The sequence below is a fragment of the Mustela putorius genome, unplaced genomic scaffold (assembly GCF_011764305.1).
Source record: "Mustela putorius furo isolate JIRA1106 unplaced genomic scaffold, ASM1176430v1.1 tig00000095_pilon_pilon_pilon, whole genome shotgun sequence".
NCBI lineage: Eukaryota > Metazoa > Chordata > Mammalia > Carnivora > Mustelidae > Mustela > Mustela putorius.
The window spans coordinates 33,149,582-33,173,626 of NW_025421280.1; the positions used below are offsets into that span (position 1 = coordinate 33,149,582).

The 24,045-nt window shown below is 50.1% G+C and overlaps 1 protein-coding gene across 1 annotated transcript in view; it reads right to left on the minus strand.

Moving 5' to 3' along the window:
- LDLR (low density lipoprotein receptor) overlaps positions 1–20,995 on the minus strand; it is a 34,489-nt gene extending 13,494 nt beyond the window's left edge. The window contains exons 1-8 of the mRNA XM_004748405.3: positions 20,788–20,995; positions 10,608–10,730; positions 9,866–9,988; positions 7,036–7,422; positions 4,287–4,409; positions 2,689–2,811; positions 1,102–1,221; positions 234–359 (exon numbers count right to left, since the gene is read on the minus strand). Coding sequence (XP_004748462.1) covers positions 234–359; positions 1,102–1,221; positions 2,689–2,811; positions 4,287–4,409; positions 7,036–7,422; positions 9,866–9,988; positions 10,608–10,730; positions 20,788–20,854 — 1,192 coding nt within the window. The 5' untranslated portion in view covers positions 20,855–20,995. The remainder of the gene's footprint in view (positions 1–233; positions 360–1,101; positions 1,222–2,688; positions 2,812–4,286; positions 4,410–7,035; positions 7,423–9,865; positions 9,989–10,607; positions 10,731–20,787) is intronic.
- Positions 20,996–24,045: the final 3,050 nt, after the last annotated feature.

Here is a 24,045-nt window from a genome sequence, read left to right on the forward strand (position 1 = left end):
ATCTCCTGCCATTGACCTGTGTCCACAGGAAAGCAGGACACGCCGGGGGCAGGCTCCTGGCAAGTTCCCGACAGCGCTGCTCAACGAGCTGCCAGAGGTCTTGGGAGGACACAGTTGGCCCCAGCCCTCACCTAGCGGGCTTTGGAGTTGATGCAAAGTTCTTGTGATGAAACTCCCCAGGGCATCAGTTCTTGGCACAGGCCCCGCCCCCGCAGGCCCCGCCCCTCACTCACCCACAGCCTTGCAGGCCTTGGTGTGAGGGTCCAGCTGGTAGCCCTTCTCACAGTCGCACTTGTAGCTGCCCTCGAGGTTCACGCACAGCTGGCTGCACACATCGGGGTCCTGACACTCGTCGATATCTGCAAGTCAGGACACACGAAGGCATTTGGGGCTTCCTCCCCATGGAGTGCTGATGGAGTGACGGAGCCAGGCCTCCCGATGGCAAGTGGGGACAGCCCAGGCCCTTTGGGGATGACCCCTAGAGCCATGGTCTTGGTGACCAGCAGGTTCAGAAATAAAAACTCAAGAAACAGCCAAGTTGGGACGCCTGGGTGGCTCAGTTGGTTGGGCCGCTGCCTTCGGCTCGGGTCATGATCCCAGCGTCCTGGGATCGAGTCCCGCATCGGGCTCCTTGCTCCGCGGGGAGCCTGCTTCTCCCCTTGCCTCTGCCTGCCATTCTGTCCGCCTGTGCTTGCTCTCTCGCTCTCTCTCTGATAAATAAATAAAAAAATCTTAAAAAAAAAAAAAAAAAAAAAAAAAAAAAAAAAAAAAGAAACAGCCAAGCATGGTCTCCAACAATGAACTTGACCTCACCGTTCCCCCCAGGGGTGCAGCCCCCAGGGAGAAGCTGCCTCAGCCGTCAACGGAGATTACTTTCTTAATTATGAATCCCGAAAGGCAAGAACCCAGTGCCCCTCCAGGGCCAAGCCTGCAGGGATGTCCCGGGAATCTGGCATTTCATTAAATCCTCCTAACAGACCCATGAGGTCAGCATTGCGGTCATGCCCACTGAACAGGTGGGGAAAGTGAGGCACGGAGGGTTTGGCCACCCATGAGGGAAAGGGAGGCGGAGGCCAGGAGCCCAGCCTGCCGGGAAATCACCTTCGCATCTCCGCCGGTCCACCAGCCGGAAACCCTCAGGACACAAGCACTCGTAGCCCACCTTGAGGTCATTGCAGATGTGGGAACACCCGCCCTTGTTGTCCAGACACTCGTTGGTCCCTGTGCCAAGTGGGGGGAGGGGGGCGAAGGCAGAGACTGGTCACACTCAGCTCGTCGGCACCCCTGCACCATCTCCTCACCCTTATAATGACTGCTACAATGACGGGGGAGGGGGGCAGGAAACTGCCATGTCCCCATGTCCCCCAACCCCGTCATTTGAGCGCCAGGAGGGAACCCGGAGGACATTCCGCAGAGTGAACGACATGGGCAGAGAAGGACAAATACTGCAGGATTCACTCCTGGGACATCCCCAGTGGAGTCAAAATCAGAGACAGGAAGTAGATGGGCGGCTGGCCTGGGTGGGGGAGGGGATGGGGAGTCGGGCGCTTCCTGGGGCAGAGGGTCAGTGTGGGAAGATGAGAAAGTTCTGGAGACGGTTGGTGGGGATGGCGGACGACTTTGTGAGTCTGCTTAATGTCACTGAACTGGACGCTTAAAAATGGTTAAGATGGGGGTGCCTCAGTGGCTCAGTGGATTAAGCCTCTTCTTTCGGCTCAGGTCATGATCTCAGGGACCTGGGATCCAGCCCCGCATCAGGCTCTGCTCTGCAGGGAGCCTGTTCCCCACCCTCTCTGCCTACTTGTGCTCCCTCTCTCTCTCTCTGTGTCAAACAAATAAATAAATAACTTTTTAAAAAATGCTTCAGATGGTAAATCCTACTTTTTTTTTTTTTTGGATAAAACATATTTCAAAACATTCTTGATTATAAAAACTAAAAAACCATGTTCCACAGTTGCATGTACTAACTCCCCAAAACCATACAGGTAGCTGAACTATAGCTGTGGAAACCAAGGACTGGCCAGACTCCAAGACCTGCCCCAGATCGCAGTGCTGGACCAGGCCTGGGGCGCTCAGCTCCGGCCCCCACGCCCTGGCTGTCTTTACAGGGCTTCGGCCTATGCCAGCCTACCAATCTGTTCCTGCATGGCCCCAAAGCTAAGAATGCTTTTTAATGTTTTTAAACAGTTGAAAAGAAAAAAAAAAGGATCAAAAGCAAAACAGGATTTTGTGCCCCATGAATGGTTCAGACATCAGTGTCCGTGATATGGTTTGCTTGGGGCATGGCCACAGGCGTTCATGTGCGCATGTGCATTCTTACGCCATCTTCTGCCTGTAACTCAGCTCCTGCTGAACAGCTGTGACAGACTGTACAGCTGGTCAAGTCCACAATATTTACATGGCCACAGGTTATGAAACACTGCTGAAACTCGACAAACATCGCAACAGCCAACCCCCAGCAGCCCTAGGACGTTGGGCCCTTACTGTCCCATTCTACAGATGTGAACACTGAGGTTTCTCCCCAGGAACCCATGTCTGTGTTGCTGCAGAGCTAAAGCACTCACAGGCAGGGGTGGGCAGGAGACTTGCAGCCCCACGTCCAGCAGCATAGCCACGTCTGGGTCCCAGCCCCAGCTCCCCGTAAGACCCAGAGAGCTGTCTGCACCCGGGGGGTGGGGGGTTGCTCACCACACTCCTTGAGGGGCTCGTCCGACCAGTCCCGACAGTCCCTGACCGAGTTGCACACTTTGTCCAACGTGATGCACTCGCCGCTGTGGCACTTGAACTTGCTGGGCCCCTCGCACAGTGTCACTAAGAGCCAAAGAGGACGGTCAGGTACTTCCGAGACGCAAGAGGCCACGTCCTACTCTTTATTCATAGAACAGTTCATTTACACGAGAAGATATGTAAATGTGTTCATAATTAAGATGTAACAGTGTACTTAGTGTCCTGGAAATAAACACTGAAGAATGGTAAAAGTGGTAAGTATTTTCTGTTAGAGGTCGTTTACCACGACTGTCAAAAATTACATGATCAGAATTTAACTTCTTGTTCACGAAAGTTTGTTCAGGGGTACCTGGGTGGCTCAGTCGGTTAAACGTCCAACTGGATTTCAGTTCAGATCAAGATCTCAGGACTGTGAGATCGAGTCCTGCCATGGGCTCTGCATTGGGCATGAAGCCTGCTTAAGATTTCTCTTATCTCCCTCTCCCTCCCTGCCCTCATACACTGTGTCTCTAAAAATAAATAAACAGGGGCACCTCGTGGCTCATTTGGTTAAGCAACTGCCTTCGGCTCAGGTCATGATCCTGGGGTCCCAGGATTGAGTCCTGCATGGAGCTCCCTGCTCTGCAAGGAGTCTGCTTCTCCCTCTGACCCCTACCCCATGCTCTCTCATATAAATAAAATCTCAAAAAATAAACAAATAAGGGCGCCTGGGTGGCTCAGTCATTAGGCGTCTGCCTTCAGCTCAGATCATGATCCCAGGGTCCTAAGATCGAGCCCCGCCTCGGCCTCCCAGCTCAGCAGGGAACCTACTTCTCCGTCTCCCACTCCCCCTGCTTGTGTTCCCTCTCTTGTTGTATCTCTGTCAAATAAATAAGTAAAATCGTTAAATAAATAAATAAAGGAAAATAAAAACTTTAAGAATAATAAATAAGGGGCGCCTGGGTGGCTCAGATGGTTAAGCATCTGCCTTCTGCTCAGGTCATGATGCCAGTATCCAGGGATCCAGCCCCACTTCAGGCTCCTCCTGGCTCAGCAGCAAGTCTGCTTCTCCCTCTCCCTCTCCCCCTGCTCATGCTCTCTCTCTCTCTCTCCGTATCTCTTCATGTCCAAAAAGATTAATAAAATCTTTTTAAAAACTTGTTAAAAGAATAATAAAAAAATAAAAGTATTCTCCTTATGTTCCATGATTTTACCACAATTAAAACAATCTTTAAGTGAATTCTGCTGATAAACAACGGGGTTGCTCCTAGTGTCCCGCTATTAGGCCGGTGCTGCTCCCCCCTAAACTCCGAAGCCCGTCTCCTGGTTACAGGTGCGAGTTTCTCCCGGGATCATTCCCAGGAGTGGAGATGTCACACCGTAAGCACGGGACAGTGCTTTACCTGCTGAGCTCAAAGACAGAAGCCCTGCATACTTTGGCCTCATTAGAATCTCACAGTCCTGGAACAGATGCTTTTGTGACGCTCGTTGGTCAGATAAATGGAAGTGAGGTTCAGGGAGGGCAAGTAACTGGCCCGCAGACACACAGCGGGCGCGGGGCTGCCCCGAGACAAGCTTACCGTTGATGCATCCAAGCTCATCGCTTGAGTCCTTACAATCATATTCCCGGTCACACTGGCGGCTGCCATGGATACAGGTCCCATCCGAGCACTGGAACTCATCAGGCCGGCACGTGGCCACAGCTAGGAAAGACAGGGCACGTGTTGGTTTCTCTCAAGGAGCAACTAACCAGCTTTTTTTTTTTTTTTTTTTTTTTTTTTTAAAGATTTTATTTATTTATTTGACAGAGAGAAATTACAAGTACACTGAGAGGCAGGCAGAGAGAGAGAGAAGGAAGCAGGCTCCCCGCTGAGCAGAGAGCCCGATGCGGGACTCGATCCCAGGACCCTGAGATCATGACCTGAGCCGAAGGCAGCGGCTTAACCCACTGAGCCACCCAGGCGCCCAACTAACCAGCTTTGAAGCGGCAATGTCCTGCCTGCCTCGGGCACCAGGGAAAGCAGATAACAAGAAAGATTTCAGATGTGGGCAGGAGCCAGTGGCTTATCCATCTTATCTGCTTCCCATCTGGAGAAAAAGTCTCCAGGGAACACCTGTCTTCACATTCTAAATTTTAACCAGTGTAGTCTAATTTCTTTCTTTTTTTAAGGTGGGGGAAGGGCAGAGGGAGAGAGAGAGAATCTTAAGTAGGTTCGTTCCATGCCTAGCACGGAGCCTGACGCAGGGGTCGATCTCCTAACGGAGATCATGACCTGAGCTGAAATAAAGAGTCGGACTGAGCCAACCAGTCACCCCTCATCTATGTAGTTTTAGATTTTCCTTCATGGCAGTAGGCACTCTTTTCCTCAAAGAAGGATCCCAGACAATCATTACTAAAGCCACAGAGCAAAGTTTGGAAAATAAGAAAGTGAGGGGAGCACCCTTACAGCACCACTGGGTTTTCCTGGAGTTTCCTCCAATCTTTTCATATCTACATTTCAGAGAACACACAAAAATTTTTTTTTAAGATTTTCAGTCATCTCTACACCCAGTATGGGGCTTGAACTTACAACCCTGAGATCAAGAGTCACATGCTCTACTGATAGAGCCAGTCAGGATCCCCAAGAACACATGATTTGTAAACACCTGGCAGGGCCGACAGGCCACTCTCAGCAGAAACGCCACGGCGTGATCCCCAGCTAGACAGAGGCAGACCAGACAGCGACAAATGTGGTCACTGCCACTGCGCACGGCACAGTCGAACACTGTGGAGCAGGACAGATGTGCAGGAGAGGACACCGAGGACAAAAGACATTTTTTATTTTCACAGGTGTGTGTCCTCTGATTAGTTACCCTTCCTGGGCCTCAGTTTCCCCCTGTAAAGAGTGCGGAAAGCCTGCTCATGTAATGAGGATTAAGGGAGTTTGTGTTGAGTTTTAGTGCACACTGTGGACAAAGTCATCCGTTATTTAAAAATGTGACTTTTAGGGGCGCCTGGATTGCTCAGTGGGTTAAAGCCTCTGCCTTCAGCTCAGGTCATGATCTCAGGGTCCTGGGATCGAGCCCCGCATCGGGTTCTCTGCTCGTCAGGGAGCCTGCTTCCTCCTCTCTCTGCCTGCCTCTCTGCCTACTTGAGATCTCTCTGTCAAATAAATAAATAAAATCTTTAAAAAAATAATAAAATAGGGGCGCCTGGGTGGCTCAGTGGGTTGAAGCCTCTGCCTTCGGCTTGGGTCATGATCCCAGGGTCCTGGGATCAAGCCCCCCATCAGGCTCTCTGCTCCGTGGGGAGCCTGCTTCCTCCTGACTCGTTCAGCCTACCTCTCTGCCTACTTGTGATCTCTGTCAAATAAATAAATAAAATCTTTAAAAATAAATAAATAAATAGATAAATAAAATGTGACTTTTAGGGGTGCCTGGCCGGCTCTGTTGGAAGAGTGTGCAACTCTTGATCTCTGGGTTGTGAGTATGAGTCCCATGTGGGGTGCAGAGAATACTAAAAGCAAAAGAAAACAAAACAAAAAAACAAACCAAAAAACGCCATTAACTTACAGCACAATCCTTTATCTTCACGGCCCCAACACGGGAGCCCCTCACCACGTGCGGCTACTTAACTTTCAACTCCCAGAAGTGAACCAAAACAAAATATTCCTTTCTTTGATTGCATGAGCTCCTGCACTGGGCGGTGCCGACGTGGGAGGTCTCCACCGCCCCCAGAAAGTTCAATGGCATGGTGCTGACTCCAATCAAATAAGTCTGCCAAGGCCAAAGCTCTTGCCCCATTCCGTGGGGGAAGAGAAAACAGTGCAGGGAGGTGTAGTCCTTGGCCAGAGGTCACCTACCAGGCCTGGAGCCCGGGATCCTGTCTGGACGAAGATAATATTGCAGCTGTGACTTGCTCCCCTGGCCAAAAAAAGGGTGAACTCGGGGTGCTTGGGTGGCTCAGTGGGTTAAAAGCCTCTGCCTTCAGCTCAGGTCGTGATCCCAGGGTCCTGGGATCGAACCCCGCGTCGGGCTCTCTGCTCGGCGGGGAGCCTGCTTCCTCCTCTCGCTGCCTCTCTGCCTACTTGTGATCTCTCTGTCTAATAAATAAATAAAATCTTTTAAATAAAAGGGGGGGTGAACTATACACTTTTGGGAGTTAAAGACAGTGTCTCTGTTCATGGAGGCTTGCTCCTCCCTGTGATTGGGAACAGGGACAGAAACACGGAAGGAGACTGACATTCCTGCGGCGGGACTTGGCGTTGTCTAAGCACAGAAAGGCCGACCCGCCGCACCCCAGGGGGAGCACAGGGACAGGGGAGAGGACCCCCCGCGCAGTGCCCTTACTGCAGTTCTCCTCGTCGGACTTGTCCTTGCAGTCGGGGTCGCCGTCACAGCGCCAGCTGGAGTGGATACATTCGCCGCTCTGGCAGTGAAACTCAAGGAGCGAGCACGGGCCGTTGTCGTGTCGGGGGACTGACAGCTTGCGGCCGTCGCAGTGCTGCGGCCACTCATCTGAGCCGTCCTTGCAGTCGGGGTCGCCGTCACAAGCCCACAGCTCGGGGATGCAGGCCGAGTTGTTGCACTGGAAGTTGGCAGGGCCACAGGTGGGCACGGGGCAGGACGCCTCGTCGGACCCGTCCAGACAGTCCCGGTCCGAGTCACAGACAAAGTCCAGGGCGATGCACTTCCCATCCTGGCAGCGGAACTCGTTCTGGGAGCACGTCTTGGGTACTGCAGGGGTGGTGGGAAAGGACAACCTGGTCACCAGAGAGCCCCCTCTTCTCGCAAACAGCCATTTTACAGATGAGGACACTGAGTCCAGGAAAGCCCAGACCTCAGTCGGAGACCTGCAGAAGCCCCTGGATAGGGAACCCCTGCAAGGGTCAGCCTCCCCAGCCCACTCCTGTGGCTGCTCTGTGCCTCAGTTGTCCCACCTGTACCTGGGCCAGGCCCAAGGGAAGCACTGTTTAAGAGTCTGCTGTTGGGACACCGGGGTGGCTCAGTTGGTTAAGCGTCTGCCTGCAGCTCAGGTCATGATCCCAGGGTCCTGGGATCGAGTCCCGCATTGCTAAGTGGGGAGCCTGCTTCTCCCTCTGCCTGCGGCTCTCTCTGCTTGTGCTCAAGCTCTTGCTCTCTCTGACAAATAAATTTAAAAATCTCAAAAAAAAAAAAAGTTTGCTGTTGTTATTAAAAGAAACACCTGCCAAAATGTGGTGATCGTGGGACATGAAGGAGGTGTTGGCCACCACTGCAGTGGGGATCATTCTGTAATATATATGTGTATCAAATCATCATCTACTCCTTTTTTTTTTTTTTTTTTTTTTTGAGAGAGAGAGTCTACACACAAAGCAGGTGGGAGAAGCAGAGGAAGAGGGAGAGAGAGAATCTTAAGCAGACTCCATGGCCAGCACAGAGCCTGACTTGAGGTTTCATCTCATGATCCTGAGATCATGACCTGAGATGAAACCAAGAGACTGAGTTACCCAGGTGCTCCCCACCCCGTCCAGAAGAATTTTTTTTTAAAGATTTTATTTATGTATTTGACAGAGATCACAAGTAGGGAGAGAGGGAGGCAGAGAGAGAGAGGGAGAAGCAGACTCCCTACCGAGTGGAGAGCTCAGTGAGGGGCCGGTTCCCAGGACCCCGAGATCACAACCTGAGCCAAACACAGAGGCTTAACCCACTGAGCCACCCAGGCGCCCCCAAAAGGCTTTTTTTTTAAAGTGGTGGTTGGGGGGCATCTGCGTGACTTGGTTGAACGGTTGTGTGTCCAACTGCTGATTTCAGCTCAGGTCCTGATCTTACCATGATCTCAGCCCCACACCAGGCTCCACGCTCAGCACAGAGTTGGGTTTGGGTTCTCTGTCCCTCTCCCTCCCACTCACTCTCTCAAATAAGTAAGTAAAATCTTTAGGGTGAGGAAAAAAAAGAAACTGGCAATTTTAAAAAAAATTTCTATTTTTAGGGGTGCCTGGGTGGCTCAGTTGGTTGGGCAACTGCCTTCAGCTGGGGTCCTGATCCCAGGGTCGTGGGGGTGAGCCTTGTACTGGGCTCCCTGCTCGGTGGAGAGCCTGCTTCTCCCTCTACCTGCTAGTGCTCTCTGTCAAATAAATAAATAAATTTTTTAAAAATTTTTGGCTTTTTAAATTAATTCTCCCCCCCAATCTACTCTTTAAACTTACATAATGTTGTATGTCAATTATATGACAATAAGGCTGGAAGGAAAAACAAGGTACGTGGGAAAAGAACAACACTCCATTTTATTTCTAAATGTTCCCCGAGGAGGTGTTTCGTCAGGTGACCATTAAGCCCAGTGAGACTCATATTTCTCAAGGTGCTTTTTTTAAATTATTATTTTCATGGATTTTTACATTTTCTGACATTATCTTATTTAAATTTTTCCTGCTTATTTTTCTCAGAGCCTTACTACATTAAAAAACAAAACAAGGGGCGCCTGGGTGGCTCAGTGGATTAAATCCTCTGTCTTCGGCTCAGGTCATGATCTCAGGGTCCTGGGATGGAGCCCCGCATCGGGCTCTCTGCTCCGCAGGGAGCCTGCTTCCCTCTCTCTCTCTCTCTGCCTGCCTCTCTGCCTACTTGTGATCTCTGTCTGTCAAATAAATAAATAAAATCTTTAAAAAAAAATAAAACAACTCTACAACTCAGTAACTAACTAACTAACACTGCAGAGCCAAGACAGACACCCCGCTCTCCAACGTGCCTCCCCCTCTAGGACTCTTGGCCCTGTTTCTCCCCAAAAGCCACAACCCGGTGAAGCTTTCCCCTTCCTGGTGGTCAGCTGAGCGATATGGTCTCAGCCAATGACACCTACTGTGTGCTCAGCCACCCGGGGTGGCTGGTGGTGGTCACAGTGGTTCACCAGAGATGTCCCACATGGTTGGGGTCGGGGGACACTTGGCAGGGACAGCCTGAGTATGCTGACCACCCTAAGAGGTGGCACCAACCCTATGCCTGCATTGCTGTGTGGGCAAAGTAGGGTTCAAACACACAAAGGGACTTGGCGGGAGCTTCTAGAAGAGGGACGGAAGAGCCAATCCGGAGCTCAGCTGGGGCAGGACAGCCTGGGACAGCAACTGTAACTGCAGCCCGGGGACCAGGACGGCGGGGACCCAGTGGGGCCAGTGCACGGCTGTGGGGGGAGGGAACAACTTACAACAGCCTTGCTCGTCCGAGCCATTCTCACAGTCCACCTGGCCGTCACATCTCCAGAACTGAGGGATGCAGCGGTTGACACGGCCTCCGCAGCTGAAGTCCCCCGACTTACAGGTGACAGACACTGTGGGAGAAATGGGACTGAGCCTTCCCTCCCCCAATTGGTCGCTCCAGCCCCCCGCTTTGCAGAACAAAAACACAGTTTTCAGAAACAGGGTGCCAAGCCCAACTTTCTGGCCCCCCCCCAAAAAAAATCAGACATAAAGGGATGGAAACCTTAGAAGGAGAGAGAGATGATGGCTGTACAGTACCCTGACCATATAAATATCACTGAACTGGTTCCTTTAAAATGGTTAATTCTGGGCGCCTGGGTGGCTCAGTGGGTTAAGCCGCTGCCTTCGGCTCAGGTCATGATCTCAGGGTGCTGGGATCGAGTCCCGCATCGGGCTCTCTGCTCAGCAGGGAGCCTGCTTCCCTTCCTCTCTCTCTGCCTGCCTCTCTGCCTATTGTGATCTCTCTCTGTCAAATAAATAAATAAAATCTTTAAAAAAAAAAAATGGTTAATTCTACGTTATGTGAATTTCACCTATTTTTTTTTAAGCTGGCAAAGTTCCAGAAATATCGCTTCCCCCAAGTCCCAATTCATGGCTGAACCCATCAGCCTGCTGGCTGCTGTTCACCTCGTCTGTCACCCACTCTCATCAAAAAGGGCAGGAAGTGTGTCACGCCCAAAGGGGACTCACTGCAGGTCTCCTGGGACTCATCTGAGGCATCTGGGCATTCGGTGCTCCCATCACAAACCCACTTGTAGGAGATGCACTTCCCATCTTGGCACTGGAACTCGTTTCTGCCACATTTGTCTTCCACTGAGAGAGAAGGGAAGAGGAAGGACCATTCAGCATCAGAGTCCGAAACTGACAACACCACCTGTGTGTGTCTATTTCCTGCCAGCTGCGGAATGAACCCGAAATAGAATCTGATCCTTCCCAGGAAATAAAACACACACAACACATTTCATGAACCGCAAGTGCAGAAGAGGATGCAAAGAACAGATCTAGAAGAGGGACTTGCCCACGGTGTGTGAAACTTGACCTAACGGTTGTTGAGTCCAGTGTATGGACCCCCTGAGGTAGGAAACAAGATCATCTAATGTCCCTGCCCAAGAAAAAAGAAAATAATTTAAATGATTTAGCACATTACAAACCTATACTGGCAATAGTAATGAGGAAAATTGAGAGTGTGAAATCATTCAGCAGAAAGAAAAATGAGGGGTCAACTCCAGTAGGCAGGGAGGAAAGATAAAGAGATAAAAATTATGAGAAATTATGAATACAGAGGTCAGAGAACAGAGATGCTGGAGCAAAAATAATCATAAAATGGAAGGTCAGAGCAAAAGAAATGGAACAGAGATAGTAGCAAAAGATGTAGTAAGAGCAACTTTTTCTAGGAAAGCATAAGACTCAGATTTTTTTTTTTAAAGGATTTTATTTATTTGACAGAGATAGAGCACAAGCAGGGGGAGTTGCAGGCAGAGGGAGAAGCAGGCTTTCCACTGAGCAGGGAGCCCAAGGTGGGACTTGAACCCAAGCCCCATGAACCCAACCCAGGGATCATGACCTGAGGAGCTGAAGGCAGAAGCTTAACTGACTGAGCCACCCAAGCGTCCATACTCAGACTTTTTTTTTTTTTTTTAAGATTTTTATTTATTTATTTGATAGACAGAGATTACAAGTAGGCAGAGAGGCAGGCACAGAGAGAAGGGGAAGCAGGCTCCCTGTGGAGCAGAGAGCCCGACGCGGGGCTCGATCCCAGGACTTTGAATCATGAGCCAAGCCAAAGGCAGAGGCTTTAACCCACTGAGCCACCCAGTCGCCCCTAAAGTGTTAAGTATTTTTAGCTCATCTTGTTCAACATCTTGCTTTTCTGTGGAGTTTCATCTTACGATGTACCTAATACAGTAGCAGTAGTCTACACGAATAATTATATTGGGGAGAACATAGAGGGGTTTTTTTGTTTTGTTTTTTGTTTTAAACCAGTGGAGGTATGTGACTGAAAGAGTTTGGAAAGCAACTGGTTAAGACAATGATGAAAGACATCAGGGCCAAATGCAACGTGGAATTCTGGACTGGGTCCCGAAAGAGGAAAGGGAAAAGTTGGTGAAATCCAAATGAAGTCTAGAGTTAATAGTAATGGACCAACATTAAACTCCTAGCTTTATGCTTTGTTTTGTTTAAGACTTATTTATTAGAGGGGCCCTGGGTGGCTCAGTAGGTTGAAGCCTCTGCCTTTGGCTCAGGTCATGATCTCAGGGTGCTGGGATGGAGCCCCGCATCGGGCTCTCTGCTCAGCAGGGAGCCTGCTTCCTCCTCTCTCTCTGCCTACTTGTGATCTCTGTCTGTCAAATAAATAAATAAATAAATATTTAATTTAGAAAAAGACTTATTAGAGAGAGAGCACAAGCAGGGAGAGGGGTTGAGGGAGTGGGAGAAGCAGACTCCCTGCTGATCAGGGAGCCCAAATAAGGGCTTGATCCCAGGCCCCTGGGATCATGACCTGAGCTAAAGACAGAAGCTTAAATGACTGAGCCACCCAGGGGCCCCAAACTTAGTTTTGACAAATATACCATTGTCTGTTAAGATGTTAGCATTGGGGGAATCTGGATTCGGAGTCTAAAAGAATTCTCTGCAATATCTTTGCAACTTTTCTGTAAATCTAATATAATTCCAAAATAAAAAGGGTATTTTTAGTAAGTCCTCCTTCAGGATAGGACACCTGGTTGGCTCAGTTGGTTAAGTGTCTGTCTTTGGCTCAGATGGAGTCTGACATCAGGGTCCTTGCTCAGCAGGGAGCCTGCTTCTCCCTCTCCCTCTGCCCCTCCCCACTCATGCTCACGCTCGCAAGTATATGTACATATACATATATGTGTATATGAATATATACATGTGTGTGTGTGTGTGTGTGTATATTTAAAAATAAATAAATTTAAAAAGAGTCCTTCCAGGGTGCCTGGATGGCTCAGTTGGCTAAGCGACTGCCTGTGGCTCAGGTCATGATCCTGGAGTCCCAGGATCGAATCCTACATCGGGCTCCCTGCTCAGCAGGGAGTGTGCTTCTCGACCCTCCCCCTTCTCATGTTCTCTCTGTCTCATTCTTGCTCTCTCTCAAATAAAATCTAAAAAAAAAGTCCTTCCTTCAGGTGAAAGCTTACATATATTAGAACACTTCTGTTCTTTAGGATGAACAAGTAGGGTCAATAAAGATTTGTAGAGCATGGGGTGGGGCGGACAGACATCACGGGAAACCAAGTCATTAAAATTACAAAGCTCGAGGCACCAGGGTAGCTCAGTGGGTTAAAGCCTCTGCCTTCAGGTCATGATCCCAGGGTCCTAGGATTGAGTTTCACATTGGGCTATCTGCGTAGCGGGGAGCCAGCTTCCTCCTCTCTCTGTGCCTGCCTCTCTGCCTACTTGTGATCTCTGTTTGTCAGATAAATAAATAAAATCTTAAAAAAAAAAAAAATGACAAAGCTCATGCCATTCTTGGCCAAAATGGGACAACTGCGGTCTCCATCCACATTAATGCCAAGACATTAGGTGGTAGAGGGACGCCTGGGTGGCTCAGTTGGTTGGACGACTGCCTTCGGCTCAGGTCATGATCCCGGAGTCCTGGGATCGAGTCCCGCATCGGGCTCCCAGCTGCATGGGGAGTCTGCTTCTCCCTCTGACCTTCTCCTCGCTCATGCTCTCTCTCACTGTCTCTCTCTCTCAAATAAATAAAAAAAAAAAAAGACATTAGGTGGTAGAGAGTGAAGGTGATCCACGGTGGATCCAAAAGGACCTGCCTAGTACTTCCTTTCCAAGCTCATGGGTATCTGGGCAGCACTCCTTCCGTCCCGTTGCCTTCCATACACACATCTGCAGACATCTGTTTTCCCCATAAATTGCTGACCTGAAAGTTTGCCTACAAGCAACGAAGGGGACGATGACCTTGAGATCACCAGATTTCACCAACTGTTCCCTGCCCCCAAAGCAAGGTGAATTACAACACTGCAGAAGGGACTTTCTCCTGCTGCTTCCACAATGAACCTCGTGATCCATAGTCTGCCCCCATGCTGAATCCTGTAAAAGTTTCATAGTCTCAGAGCCCAAACTCCTGCAGCTTGGTCCTGACTCTCCTAACTAATTTTTTTCCCTCCTGCAATCATCCAGATTGCAGCTTCCTGGAAGACCCTGGGCCAAAACCATCTAGCTGTACTGCTTCCAAATCCCTGTGAGATAGTAAATGCATGTTGTTGTTGCTTTTAAGATTCTTTTAAAGAGAGAAAAAGAGCACGAGTGGGAAAGGCAAATAGAAAAGGAGAATCTCCAGCAGACTCCATGATGAGTGAGAAACCCAATGCGGGGCTCGATCCCCCAACCCTGAGATCATGACCTGACCTGAAACCAAGGAGTTGGACGCTTAACGGACTGCACCGCCCAAGTGCCCCTAAATGTGTGTTGTTGTTCCTGTTTAAAGAGTTTATTTATTTATTTGGTAGAGATCACAAGTAGGCAGAGAGGCAGGCAGAGAGAGAAGGGGAAGCAGGCTCCCTGCTGAGCAGAGCGCCTGACATGGGGCTCGATCCCAGGACCCTGAGATCATGACCTGAGCTGAAGGCAGAAGCTTAACCCACTGAGCCACCCAGACACCCCTAAATGTGTGTTGTTCTAAGCCACTAAGTTTGGGGGTAATTTGCTTGACTAACAGTTAAACTCTGAAGCAGACCTTCCAAAAAACTGGGTTTTGCACCCCCGGAGCTCCTAAAATATTCATTTCTCACTCTTATCACACTACAGGAAAACCACCTCCTTACTTGCATGTCTTCCCACTAAATTTAAAACCCCCTGAGGGCAAGGGATGTCCTCTTCATTCTTGCAGCGCCGTACAAGCATGGGCCAATGCCTGACACAGTTGCAATAATTTTGTGCAATAGCTATGGGGAAAATCAGAGCCACGTCCCTCACCGCCTCATGCAAAGGGCTGGGAAAGGGGGAACTCTTCTACTCTCTACCTTGTAAGAGGGTAACAGGGCAGAACCTGCAAAGTTCAAGGTAAAGTGCAAAATTTCTGGGACCTAGAAGAAATACTGGCACAGGTGCAAGACAATGCTACGTTCAAGGAATTCCAAAGCCCTACTTAGGAGAAAAGAAGGGAAGAGCTGGCGTAGTTTAAAATAGGACCCAAGGGGGACGCCTGGGTGGCTCAGTTGGTTGGGCAGCTGCCTTCGGCTCAGGTCATGATCCCGGGGTCCTGGGATCGAGTCCCGCATCGGGATCCTTGCTTGGCAGGGAGCCTGCTTCTCCCTCTGCCTCTGCCTGCCTCTCTGTCTGCCTGTGCTCACTTGCTCTCTCTCCCTCTGTCTCTGACAAATAAATAAATAAAATCTTAAAAAAATAAAAATAAAAATAAAAAAATAATAAAATAGGACCCAAGGACACCTGGGTGGCACAACTGGTTGAGCACCTCCAGACCCCTTGATCATTTTCACCAGGCTTGGACCTGATCCTGAACCTGGGCTGAGAGCCATTGGGACCCAGTTTAAAAACCACCTTCCTAGTGGCACCTGGCCACCTCCATCAGTGGGGATGGAACTCTTGATCTCAGGGTTGTGAGTTTAGGCGCCACATTGGACGTAGAGATTATTTAAAAATAAAATCTTTTTTTAAAAAACCCTCTTTTAGGGGCACCTGGGTGGCTCAGTGGGTTAAGCCGCTGCCTTCAGCTCGGGTCATGGTCTCAGGGTCCTGGGATTGAGCCCCGCATTGGGCTCTCTGCTCGGCGAGAAGCCTGCTTCTCTCTCCCTCTATCTCTCTCTCTCTCTCCCTGCCTGCCTCTCTGTCTGCTTGTGATCTCTCTCTGTCAAATAAATAAAATTTTAAAAAAATAATAATAATAAAATAAAATAAAATAAAAACCCTCTTTTGTTATTATTCTTATTTTTAAAGTTCTATTTATTTGAGAGAAAGAGGATAGAGAGAGACTGAGCAGGAGTGTGGTGCGGTGGGGAGGAGGGCAGAGGGAGAGGGAGAAGTCGGCTCCCTGCTGAGCAGGGAAACCACTTCGGGGCTCGATCCCAGGACCTCAGGATCATGACCTGAGCCAAAGGCAGATGCTTAGTGACTGAGCCACCCAGGCGCCCCCCGAAAAAGCTATTTTAACTCAAATAACTATTTATTTACTTACTTTTAATTTATTATCTAATTATTTATATACAGGCATACCTATAGGTTCAGTTTCTGATCACCCCAACAAAATGAGTATTGCAATAAAGCGAGTCCAATGAATTGGTCTTCTCAGTGCATACAGCAGCTATGTTTACACTAAATTACCAAAATGTGACACAGAGACATAAAGTGAGTAATAAGTGCAGGAAAAACCTCGACTTGCTCCAGGAGAGGTTGCCAAAACCTTCCATGTGTGCAGAAAGGCAGGATCTGTGAAGAGTAAGAAAATGAGGTGTGTCTGCGGGGGGCACCAGGCAGGCCAGGTCTGGGAGTATGAGACTCTTGATCTCAGGGGTCACGGGTTCAAGCCCCACTCTGGGTGCAGAGATGACCTAAATAAATCAAAGTTTTTTGTTGTTTTTTTTTAAAGATCCCATCTATTTATTTGACATACAGAGATCACAAGTAGGCAGAGAGGCAGGCAGAGAGAGGAAGGGAAGCAGGCTCCCTGCTGAGCAGAGAGCCCAATGCAGGGCTCGATCCCAGGGCCCTGAGATCATGACCTGAGCCGAAGGCAGATGCTTTAACCCACTGAGCCACCCAGGCGCCCCTATACCTCAATTTTTTTTTAAAGATTTTATTTATTTGACAGAGCTACTGAGCAAGTGAGCGAGAGAGAGCACAAGCAGGGGGAGCAGCAGGCAGAGGGAGGCAAGGGCCTTGAGGTGTTATTCTCAGTCTTTCCGGTGACATGTTTTGTTGGTAAAATAGGGCTTTGTGCAAAGGTTGGGAGGCCAGAGCAGCGGATTAGTGGTAATGGAGGTTGTGGTGCCCTGGGGAAGGCAGGAGAGCCTCATTACGAATGGCCCTTGCCTGAACTTCCTTTTTCATTTTTTCTGAGAGTCCCGACATTCCAGTTGCTTTTTACCCACCGCCTGTGCCACTAGCGAGATGTGAGTCATATCCGGTTTTCAGTTTTCTGGGTAATTACAATTCAACCGTGAGTCAGTGGGGTGTGGGGTGTGGGGTGAACCGGGGAGGCAGCTCGAGGGAGTCATCCTGTTGAGATCAGTAGTTGGGCAATTCGATTATCAGTTTGTATAACCACAGCACATTCCGAAGCTTAACACATTCCTTTCTCTCTTACTTTTTCTCTTACTCATTCTCCTTTTCACCTGGGCTGTCCACGACAACTTCCAAATATTTGCTAGCCAAAGATGGGGGAAGACCTCACCATCAGGAAGACCCCACCCTTATTTTTATCAGGACAGGTCATCCAAGGGCTAGCCCACAGCTCCGGACAACATTTGAATAAAAAGCTAAAAAGGGGGGCGCCTGGGTGGCTCAGTGGGTTAAGCCTCTGCCTTCGGCTCAGGTCATGATCCCAGGTCCTGGAATCGAGCCCCACATCAGGATCTCTGCTTAGCGGGCAGCCTGCTTCCTCCTCTCTTTCTGCCTGCTTCTCTGCTTGCTTGTGATTTCTGTCTGTCAAATAAATAAATTAAATCTTTAAAAAAAAAAAAAAGCTAATGAATTTTACTGTCAACAGGTGTAGCCAGGCAACAGTCAGCTGGGAAATTAATCGATCCCATGGCCTTGCTAGTGGGGACAGGGATCAGGAACAGCAAGTGCCGAGAGACAGGACATCAGATGAGTGTCCCCACAGCAGACAACACCGTTCTGGGCAAGGGGACAGAGCCAGTCCTCACCACCCGAGGAAACCTCAGGGCTTTCTCCCTGTTGGACAAGCAAGGTTTGTGTTTTACTTGTCGGTTTCACTTGAATTCCAGTAAAAGCAAACTGAAGCGCCCACTCCACTATCTCCTCATGCTGGGGATGCCTAAAATTACACAGAAAACACACACACCCACACCCCTCCCCAAGTACCTAAATCTCTAAACTCTAGCCTTTAAGTCTCTCCTGTCACACACGACAAGCCAGGAACAAGGTCATTGAAACAGAAAAGGAGACTGCCCAGTTCTGCTTTTTCTCCAGCATGCAAATGAGGTGGTAAATGCTTTCTATGTTTTCTTTCCCATGCTACTGAAGATGTTCCTCAGGAGAATCAAAACGTATAGACAGCATCATTTCCTTGAAAAAAGAAATGGCTGGTGCTAACAGACTCAGCGGAATACGAATGAGAAATCAATTTGCCAATGTGTTTTTCCAAACGAGGTGATGCCAAGGCATTTTCCTCAGGCGTGATCTCAGTGGAAGATTTTGTGACCCGCTCCTTTGGGGAGGGCTTTGTTTCTGTGATGGTTCCTTGCGGCTTACTTCCACAGTGTCTTATCAACAAATGTGAAGTCCTTGACAGCCCAGGGAGGGAAAGTGCGGAGACTATTACTGTGCTTAACAAGGGATATGAAGGCCATCAAAGCCCTAAGCAATAAAGGCATCTAGATTAGGATCTTATCAAGGGAGGAATCCTACAGATTAGAGCCGGAATATCCTGGAAAGGCAGAATGATCCACATAATTCCCCTTAAAGGTCTGTAGTCTCAAAATAAGTTCTCCCTTTCTCCAGTGTTGCCCTGCAAGAAAAGTGTGCCCAGCAATGACCAGTGAATCTCCCCAGGGCGTGTTGCTGAAACAGACACAGCTCTTAGCAAGATGCTCTGCTTTGCTGAATTTGGGTGTGCCCTGGGCATACGGGATACTCCGGCGCACAACTGTTAAGTGGTTTTGATCTGGCTAAGTGAAGGCATGCAGTCCAGACTCCCAACAACTCCCATTTCCAAGGAAAAAGAACAAGAAATCCCATCCCCCTCCTACCCCCCCCCCACCTCCAAAATGCTTTAAAGACAGCTAAGGAGCACACTGGGGCAGCCAGGGCTGTTAATACCAGAAAAGTAGCTTCTGGCCCTCAGGAGTCTGGGGAACACATCAGGACTCAGCCTCCCTGAGAACACAGGAGGCCACTCACTGAGAGAAAACTGAAGTAAAGCAACACATTCTGCTCAAGGCATCACTGCCCGGAGTTCCTCTCAGGGATGAAAAAATGAAGAGCCGAGAGAATCGAAAGAGAGAGCTTTCAGGGGGTGCATTTCCAATTTGGGGGGCACAGCTCATCAAAGGAACCCCAAAATTGGACAATTCAAGCAGCGGACCCCAGAGCAGCTCTGGACAAGACTAGAATCCCAGTCAGGGCTTGAAGGGCTAAGCAGCCCGGTCCCACTGGCCCTTCCCAAAACTGCTCCTCCTGCAGTTGTATCAGAACCCCAAGGAGAGCGGAAACTAAAGCAAGCAACCGCATCTTGCTCAAGACCCGACTGCCATGATTTCCTCTTAGGGATGGAGTCCATCAGCGTTTGAAATACAAGTCAATTAAATGCCTCTTGATAAGCCATGCTCCCCCCTCGTCCTGCTACTGGGGGGCGGAGTTAATCGCAACAACCCTCAGCAGCAACCTCAGGGAAAACTGATGGGTCACTGATAGGAAATCCACGAGCCCACAGCTCCCCGCACAAAGCCGCCCCTCCCCTCCCGTCAATACAAAAAGTTTCCCGCAATCCTGTTATCTGAGAATCCCAATTCTTTTCGGGCTACTCGGGTTCTAAAGTAGGAAATGAACCATTTATCTCAGATCCAGGGCGAGGTCAAATGCCTCCGGCAACTCGCTTAGAGCCACCGGGTCACTCAGGACCGCTAGCACCAACTAGCCTCGCTCAACTAAACCCATTCAGAGCTTCTGAACAAAAAAAGGCCACCCTGAGGGATCCGTCCGACGTTGTCGCCTCCCCGGCCCCTGCCCCGGTGGAAGGTCTCCGCGAATTTCCCTTCGGGGGCGACCGAAGAGGGGCGGGCGTTTCGGAGGCCACGTTTCGGCTCCGGGAGGAACGGAGGCCCCGAGGGTGGCCTGGGGGCGCGTAGGTGAATTCGACCCAGGCCGGGGCAACGAGGGCGGCCTCCAGGACAAAAGGGGCTCGCCTGTGCTGGCGGAGGCGACTTCGGGGGCCCGGGACGCGTCGCCCGCTTTGTTGTGACAGACAACCGGGACGGACCCCAGGGAACGCGGGCCGTCGCCTCACCCGAGCCAAGGGCAGCGGGAGTCCCCAGCTTCACCTCGAGCCCCGCCCCGCGCGCCCCCCGCCCCGCCGCATCTGTCGCCCCCTATTGGCCAAGGGGAGTGGCTCGAGGCTCGCGTGTTCCGACCGCGCCCAATGGGAGCCCGGGGACTGGCCCTCGGGGCCGGAGGCGGGGCTGGAGGCGGTGGCCGCGGCCGAGGCGCGCGTGCGGTGCGGCTGAGGAAATAACGCCTCGGACCCCGGGCTCCGGGGCAGCCCTAGAGGGTTACAGAGCCACCTGAGCCGCCTGGGGCATTTCTGTCCGCGGCGGGACGCGAGGGCGCCCGCAGGGAACCCCCCCAGGCTGAGCCCCCGAGGTCCTGGTAGTCTTCACCCCACAACAACTCGGTGGGGGCGTCCCTGCCTCCCTATGGCTGGAGGGCCCCGTGTCCCGCTCTGAAGAAGGGGGTCCCCCCATCTGGCGGAGACTCCTGGGAAAAGCCTCACCTGCTTCTCGTCACCTCCCCACATCCCCAAACCCTCGCAGCCCCTTCAACGCTCCCTCCAGCCGTTTGGACGAGACTTCGTGCCGTTTTCCCACACATCTTTCAAGGATGGGGTGGTTTTCCGCAGCTCCCAGAGTTACCAAAGGGGGTCCCCGAGTTCTGGCGGGGGGTCACCCCATCGTACGCGGACGCTTGGAGCCAGCCTTACCTGCCGCCCCCAAAGCTGCGAGGAGCAGGGCGGCGGCCCAGCACAGCCCCCAGCCCGCGGGTCTCATGCTCCCAGCCTCCGCCCTCGAAAGCGCCAGCCCCGGCCTCGGTCCGTAAAGTCCGTGCGGGAAAGGCGGGCTTCGAGCCGTCGGGTGGCAAATGCATGCGGGGCCCCAGTCATTTGCAGCATTTCTAGGAGAGTTTCCTCGCAGGGGGAGGAGCTTGCGGTGGGGTGATTTTCGAATATCTTCGCCTCACTGCGGGAGGAGGAGTTTCGAGAGGAGGAGTTTGGAACCGCCCGTGCGACTAGGGCTGGTTAACCCTTGAAGTCCTGACTCGGATTCCAGTCTTTCCCAAAACTTGCTTCCAGATCCTCTAACAGGCTAACGACCATCTATCTCCACTCTGCCTGCAACGGAAAGACGAGACGTCAGAAAGTTTCCCCCCTCCTTTCTCTACTTGCTTTTTCCTTTCTAGGAATCGTATATATAGATTTTAACTGAGTTTAATCCCGTATAGTTTTGAGACGATTCTTCAGAATTGGTCTAAACAGGACTCGGTGAAAAATTTAAATAAAATCTTCACAAACGTTTCAGCCCCAAACTGATCTTGTCTTGGGGGATCCAGCACTTGGATGAATACCAGCGAAAGCATCTCTAAAATCAATTTATCCTTCCGGGGTCTGGACATAAATACGGATTTGTTCTTTTAGGAGAAAGTGTTAAACAGGCTGCTGCTTCCTCTCCCCAAAGCAAAAATCAAAATAAGGGTGCCCGGGTGGTTCAGTGGGTTAAGCCTCTGCCATCAGCTCTGGTCCTGGTCTCAAGGTCCTGGGATCGGCCCCAAGTTGGGGGTCTCTGTTCGGCAGGTAGCCTGCTTCCCTTCCTCTCTCTGCCTGTCTCTCTGCCTACTTGTGATCTCTCTCTCTTTCTCTGTCAAATAAATTTAAAAAATCTTTTTTAAAAAAATCAAAATAAAACAGTTTTTAGAGTTGAACCTGATTGCCTTAATCACAGAGGGCTGATGGAAAACAACTTTTAAGAATCAGAGTCTTGGGGGCACCTAGGCAGCTCAGTAGGTTAAAGCCTCTGTCTGCGGCTCAGGTCATGATCCCAGGGTCCTGGGATCCAGCCCAGCAGCTAGCTCCTCATTGGGCTCTCTGCTTATGGGGAGCCTGTTTCTCCCTCTCCCTCTGCCTGCTGCTTCCCCTGCTTGTGCATGCTCTCTGTCTCCGTCAAATAAATAAAATCTTGGGCTCTTGGGTGGCTCAGTTGGTTAAGCCTCTGCCTTCTGCTTGGGTCATGATCCTGGGGTCCTGAGATCATGTCCCACATCTGGCTCCCTGCTCAGGGGGAAGCCTGCTTTTCCCTCTGCCTCTCTCTGTCTCTCATGAATAAATAAATCTTAAAAAAAAAAAAAAAAGAATCAGTCTCCTTTGGGATTCATGAAATTTCCAAGACCCCTTGCCAAAAAGGCACCTATGAGAATCTTGCCTGAACCCCATAAAAGGTCTGGCAAATCTTGGGTGGGTCTCCCAGGAATGAGTAAAGTCCTCTGAAGTTTTACAGATTGAGCTTGGCTGAATGTACTAATCTCTCAGCAGGCTTTTGGGGAACCCCCCCCAGAGAAGGCAAAAAAAGAGGTAGAAAGGGGACAACTGAACCCTCAGAAGGGAAAAAAAGGGGGGTGATTAATCCAGAGTAAGAAAGAGCAGTTAAGAGCCCCAGCTTCAGAATCAGGCAGACCCTGGGTAAGTAAATGAGCTTTTCCAAGGTGGAAAGGGGAGGAAATAATGCTTGTTTCCTTTACTAGGCAGGTTCTGTGAGGGGGTCAAATGAGATAATTAGCAATTACCTAGGAAAATTTGTGGGTTTTTGTTTGTTTTGTTTTGTTTCTTAAGATTTTTACTTATTTATTTGACAGCGCACAAGCAGGGGGAGCTGCAGGGAAGGGAGAAGCAGGCTCCCCATTGAGCAGGGAACCCAACTGGGGGCTGGAACCCAGCTCGGGGCTCGATCCCAGGACCCTGGGATCATGACCTGAGCTGAAGGTAGACACCTAAATGACGGAAACGTGAAACGCCCCGTTTTTGTTTTTGTTTTTTTAAAGATTTTATTTATGTATTTGACAGACCAAGATCACAAGTAGGCAGAGAGGCAGGCAGAGAGAGAGAGAGGGAGGAAGCAGGCTCCCGGCCGAGCAGAGAGTCCGATGCGGGGCTCGATCCCACGACCCTGGGATCATGACCTGAGCCCAAGGCGAGGCTTAACCCACTGAGCCACCCAGGCGCCCCGAAATGCCCCTTGTCTTGAGGATTTTATTTTTAAGTCATTTTCTACACCCAATGTGAGGCTCAAATTTACAACCCTAAGATCGAGAGTCACATGCTGTGTTGATAGCCCGAGAAGCACCCCTCAAATTTCTTGTTTTTATGCTGGTATTCTCACTGCCACTTTTTTTTTAAATTTAATTTATTTATTTGACAGAGGGATATCACAAGTAGGCAGAGAGGCAGGCAGACAGAGAGGGGGAAGCAGGCTCCCTGCTGATCAGAGATCCCGATGCAGGGCTCCATCCCAGGACCCTGAGATCATGACCTGAGCTGAAAGCAGAGGCTTTAACCCGCTGAGCCACCCAGGCGCCCCAACACTGCCACATTTTTTGGAAACCTGTATTGCACCTTCAATCTAATAATAAATATTAGGTGTTTTGTTTTTTTTTTAATATTAGTTTTCTAAACAAACAAACAAAAATCCTTCCACAGAATCCATTTCATTTGAAAGTGGCCGGGCTTGCATAATCCTCATTCCAGTGGACACCCTGCCTTGTCCTGGTTTTTACCTCTAATTCATGGGGAGGCTCAGACCAGAATGAGCCTCTGCCCAGAGGCACCAGGCCTTTTGCCAGAAGTGAGCCATGCCAGCTGCAGCTTGCCCTTTGGCTCAGAAGTCTGCAGAGAGGTAAGTATTCATGGGGACCTTGGCGTGTTCCCGTAGGTGTGATCAAGGACCTGACTCTATTGGGCCTTCAGTTATCTCCATCAGACGCCCATTAGCCACGTGAGACCAGAGGCCCTGGCTTCCATCTCCAGCGCCTGGCTCTGGTAAGGTAATGAAAATAAGGGAAAATAAAGGAATTATCATTGGCAAGGCTGCCGTATCAGAGATGCACTATTTCTGAATTCCACTTTTGTTAGGATTTTGATAATGCAGAACTCAACTTTGATCCCCAGCCGATAGTCTTTTTTTTTTTCAAATAT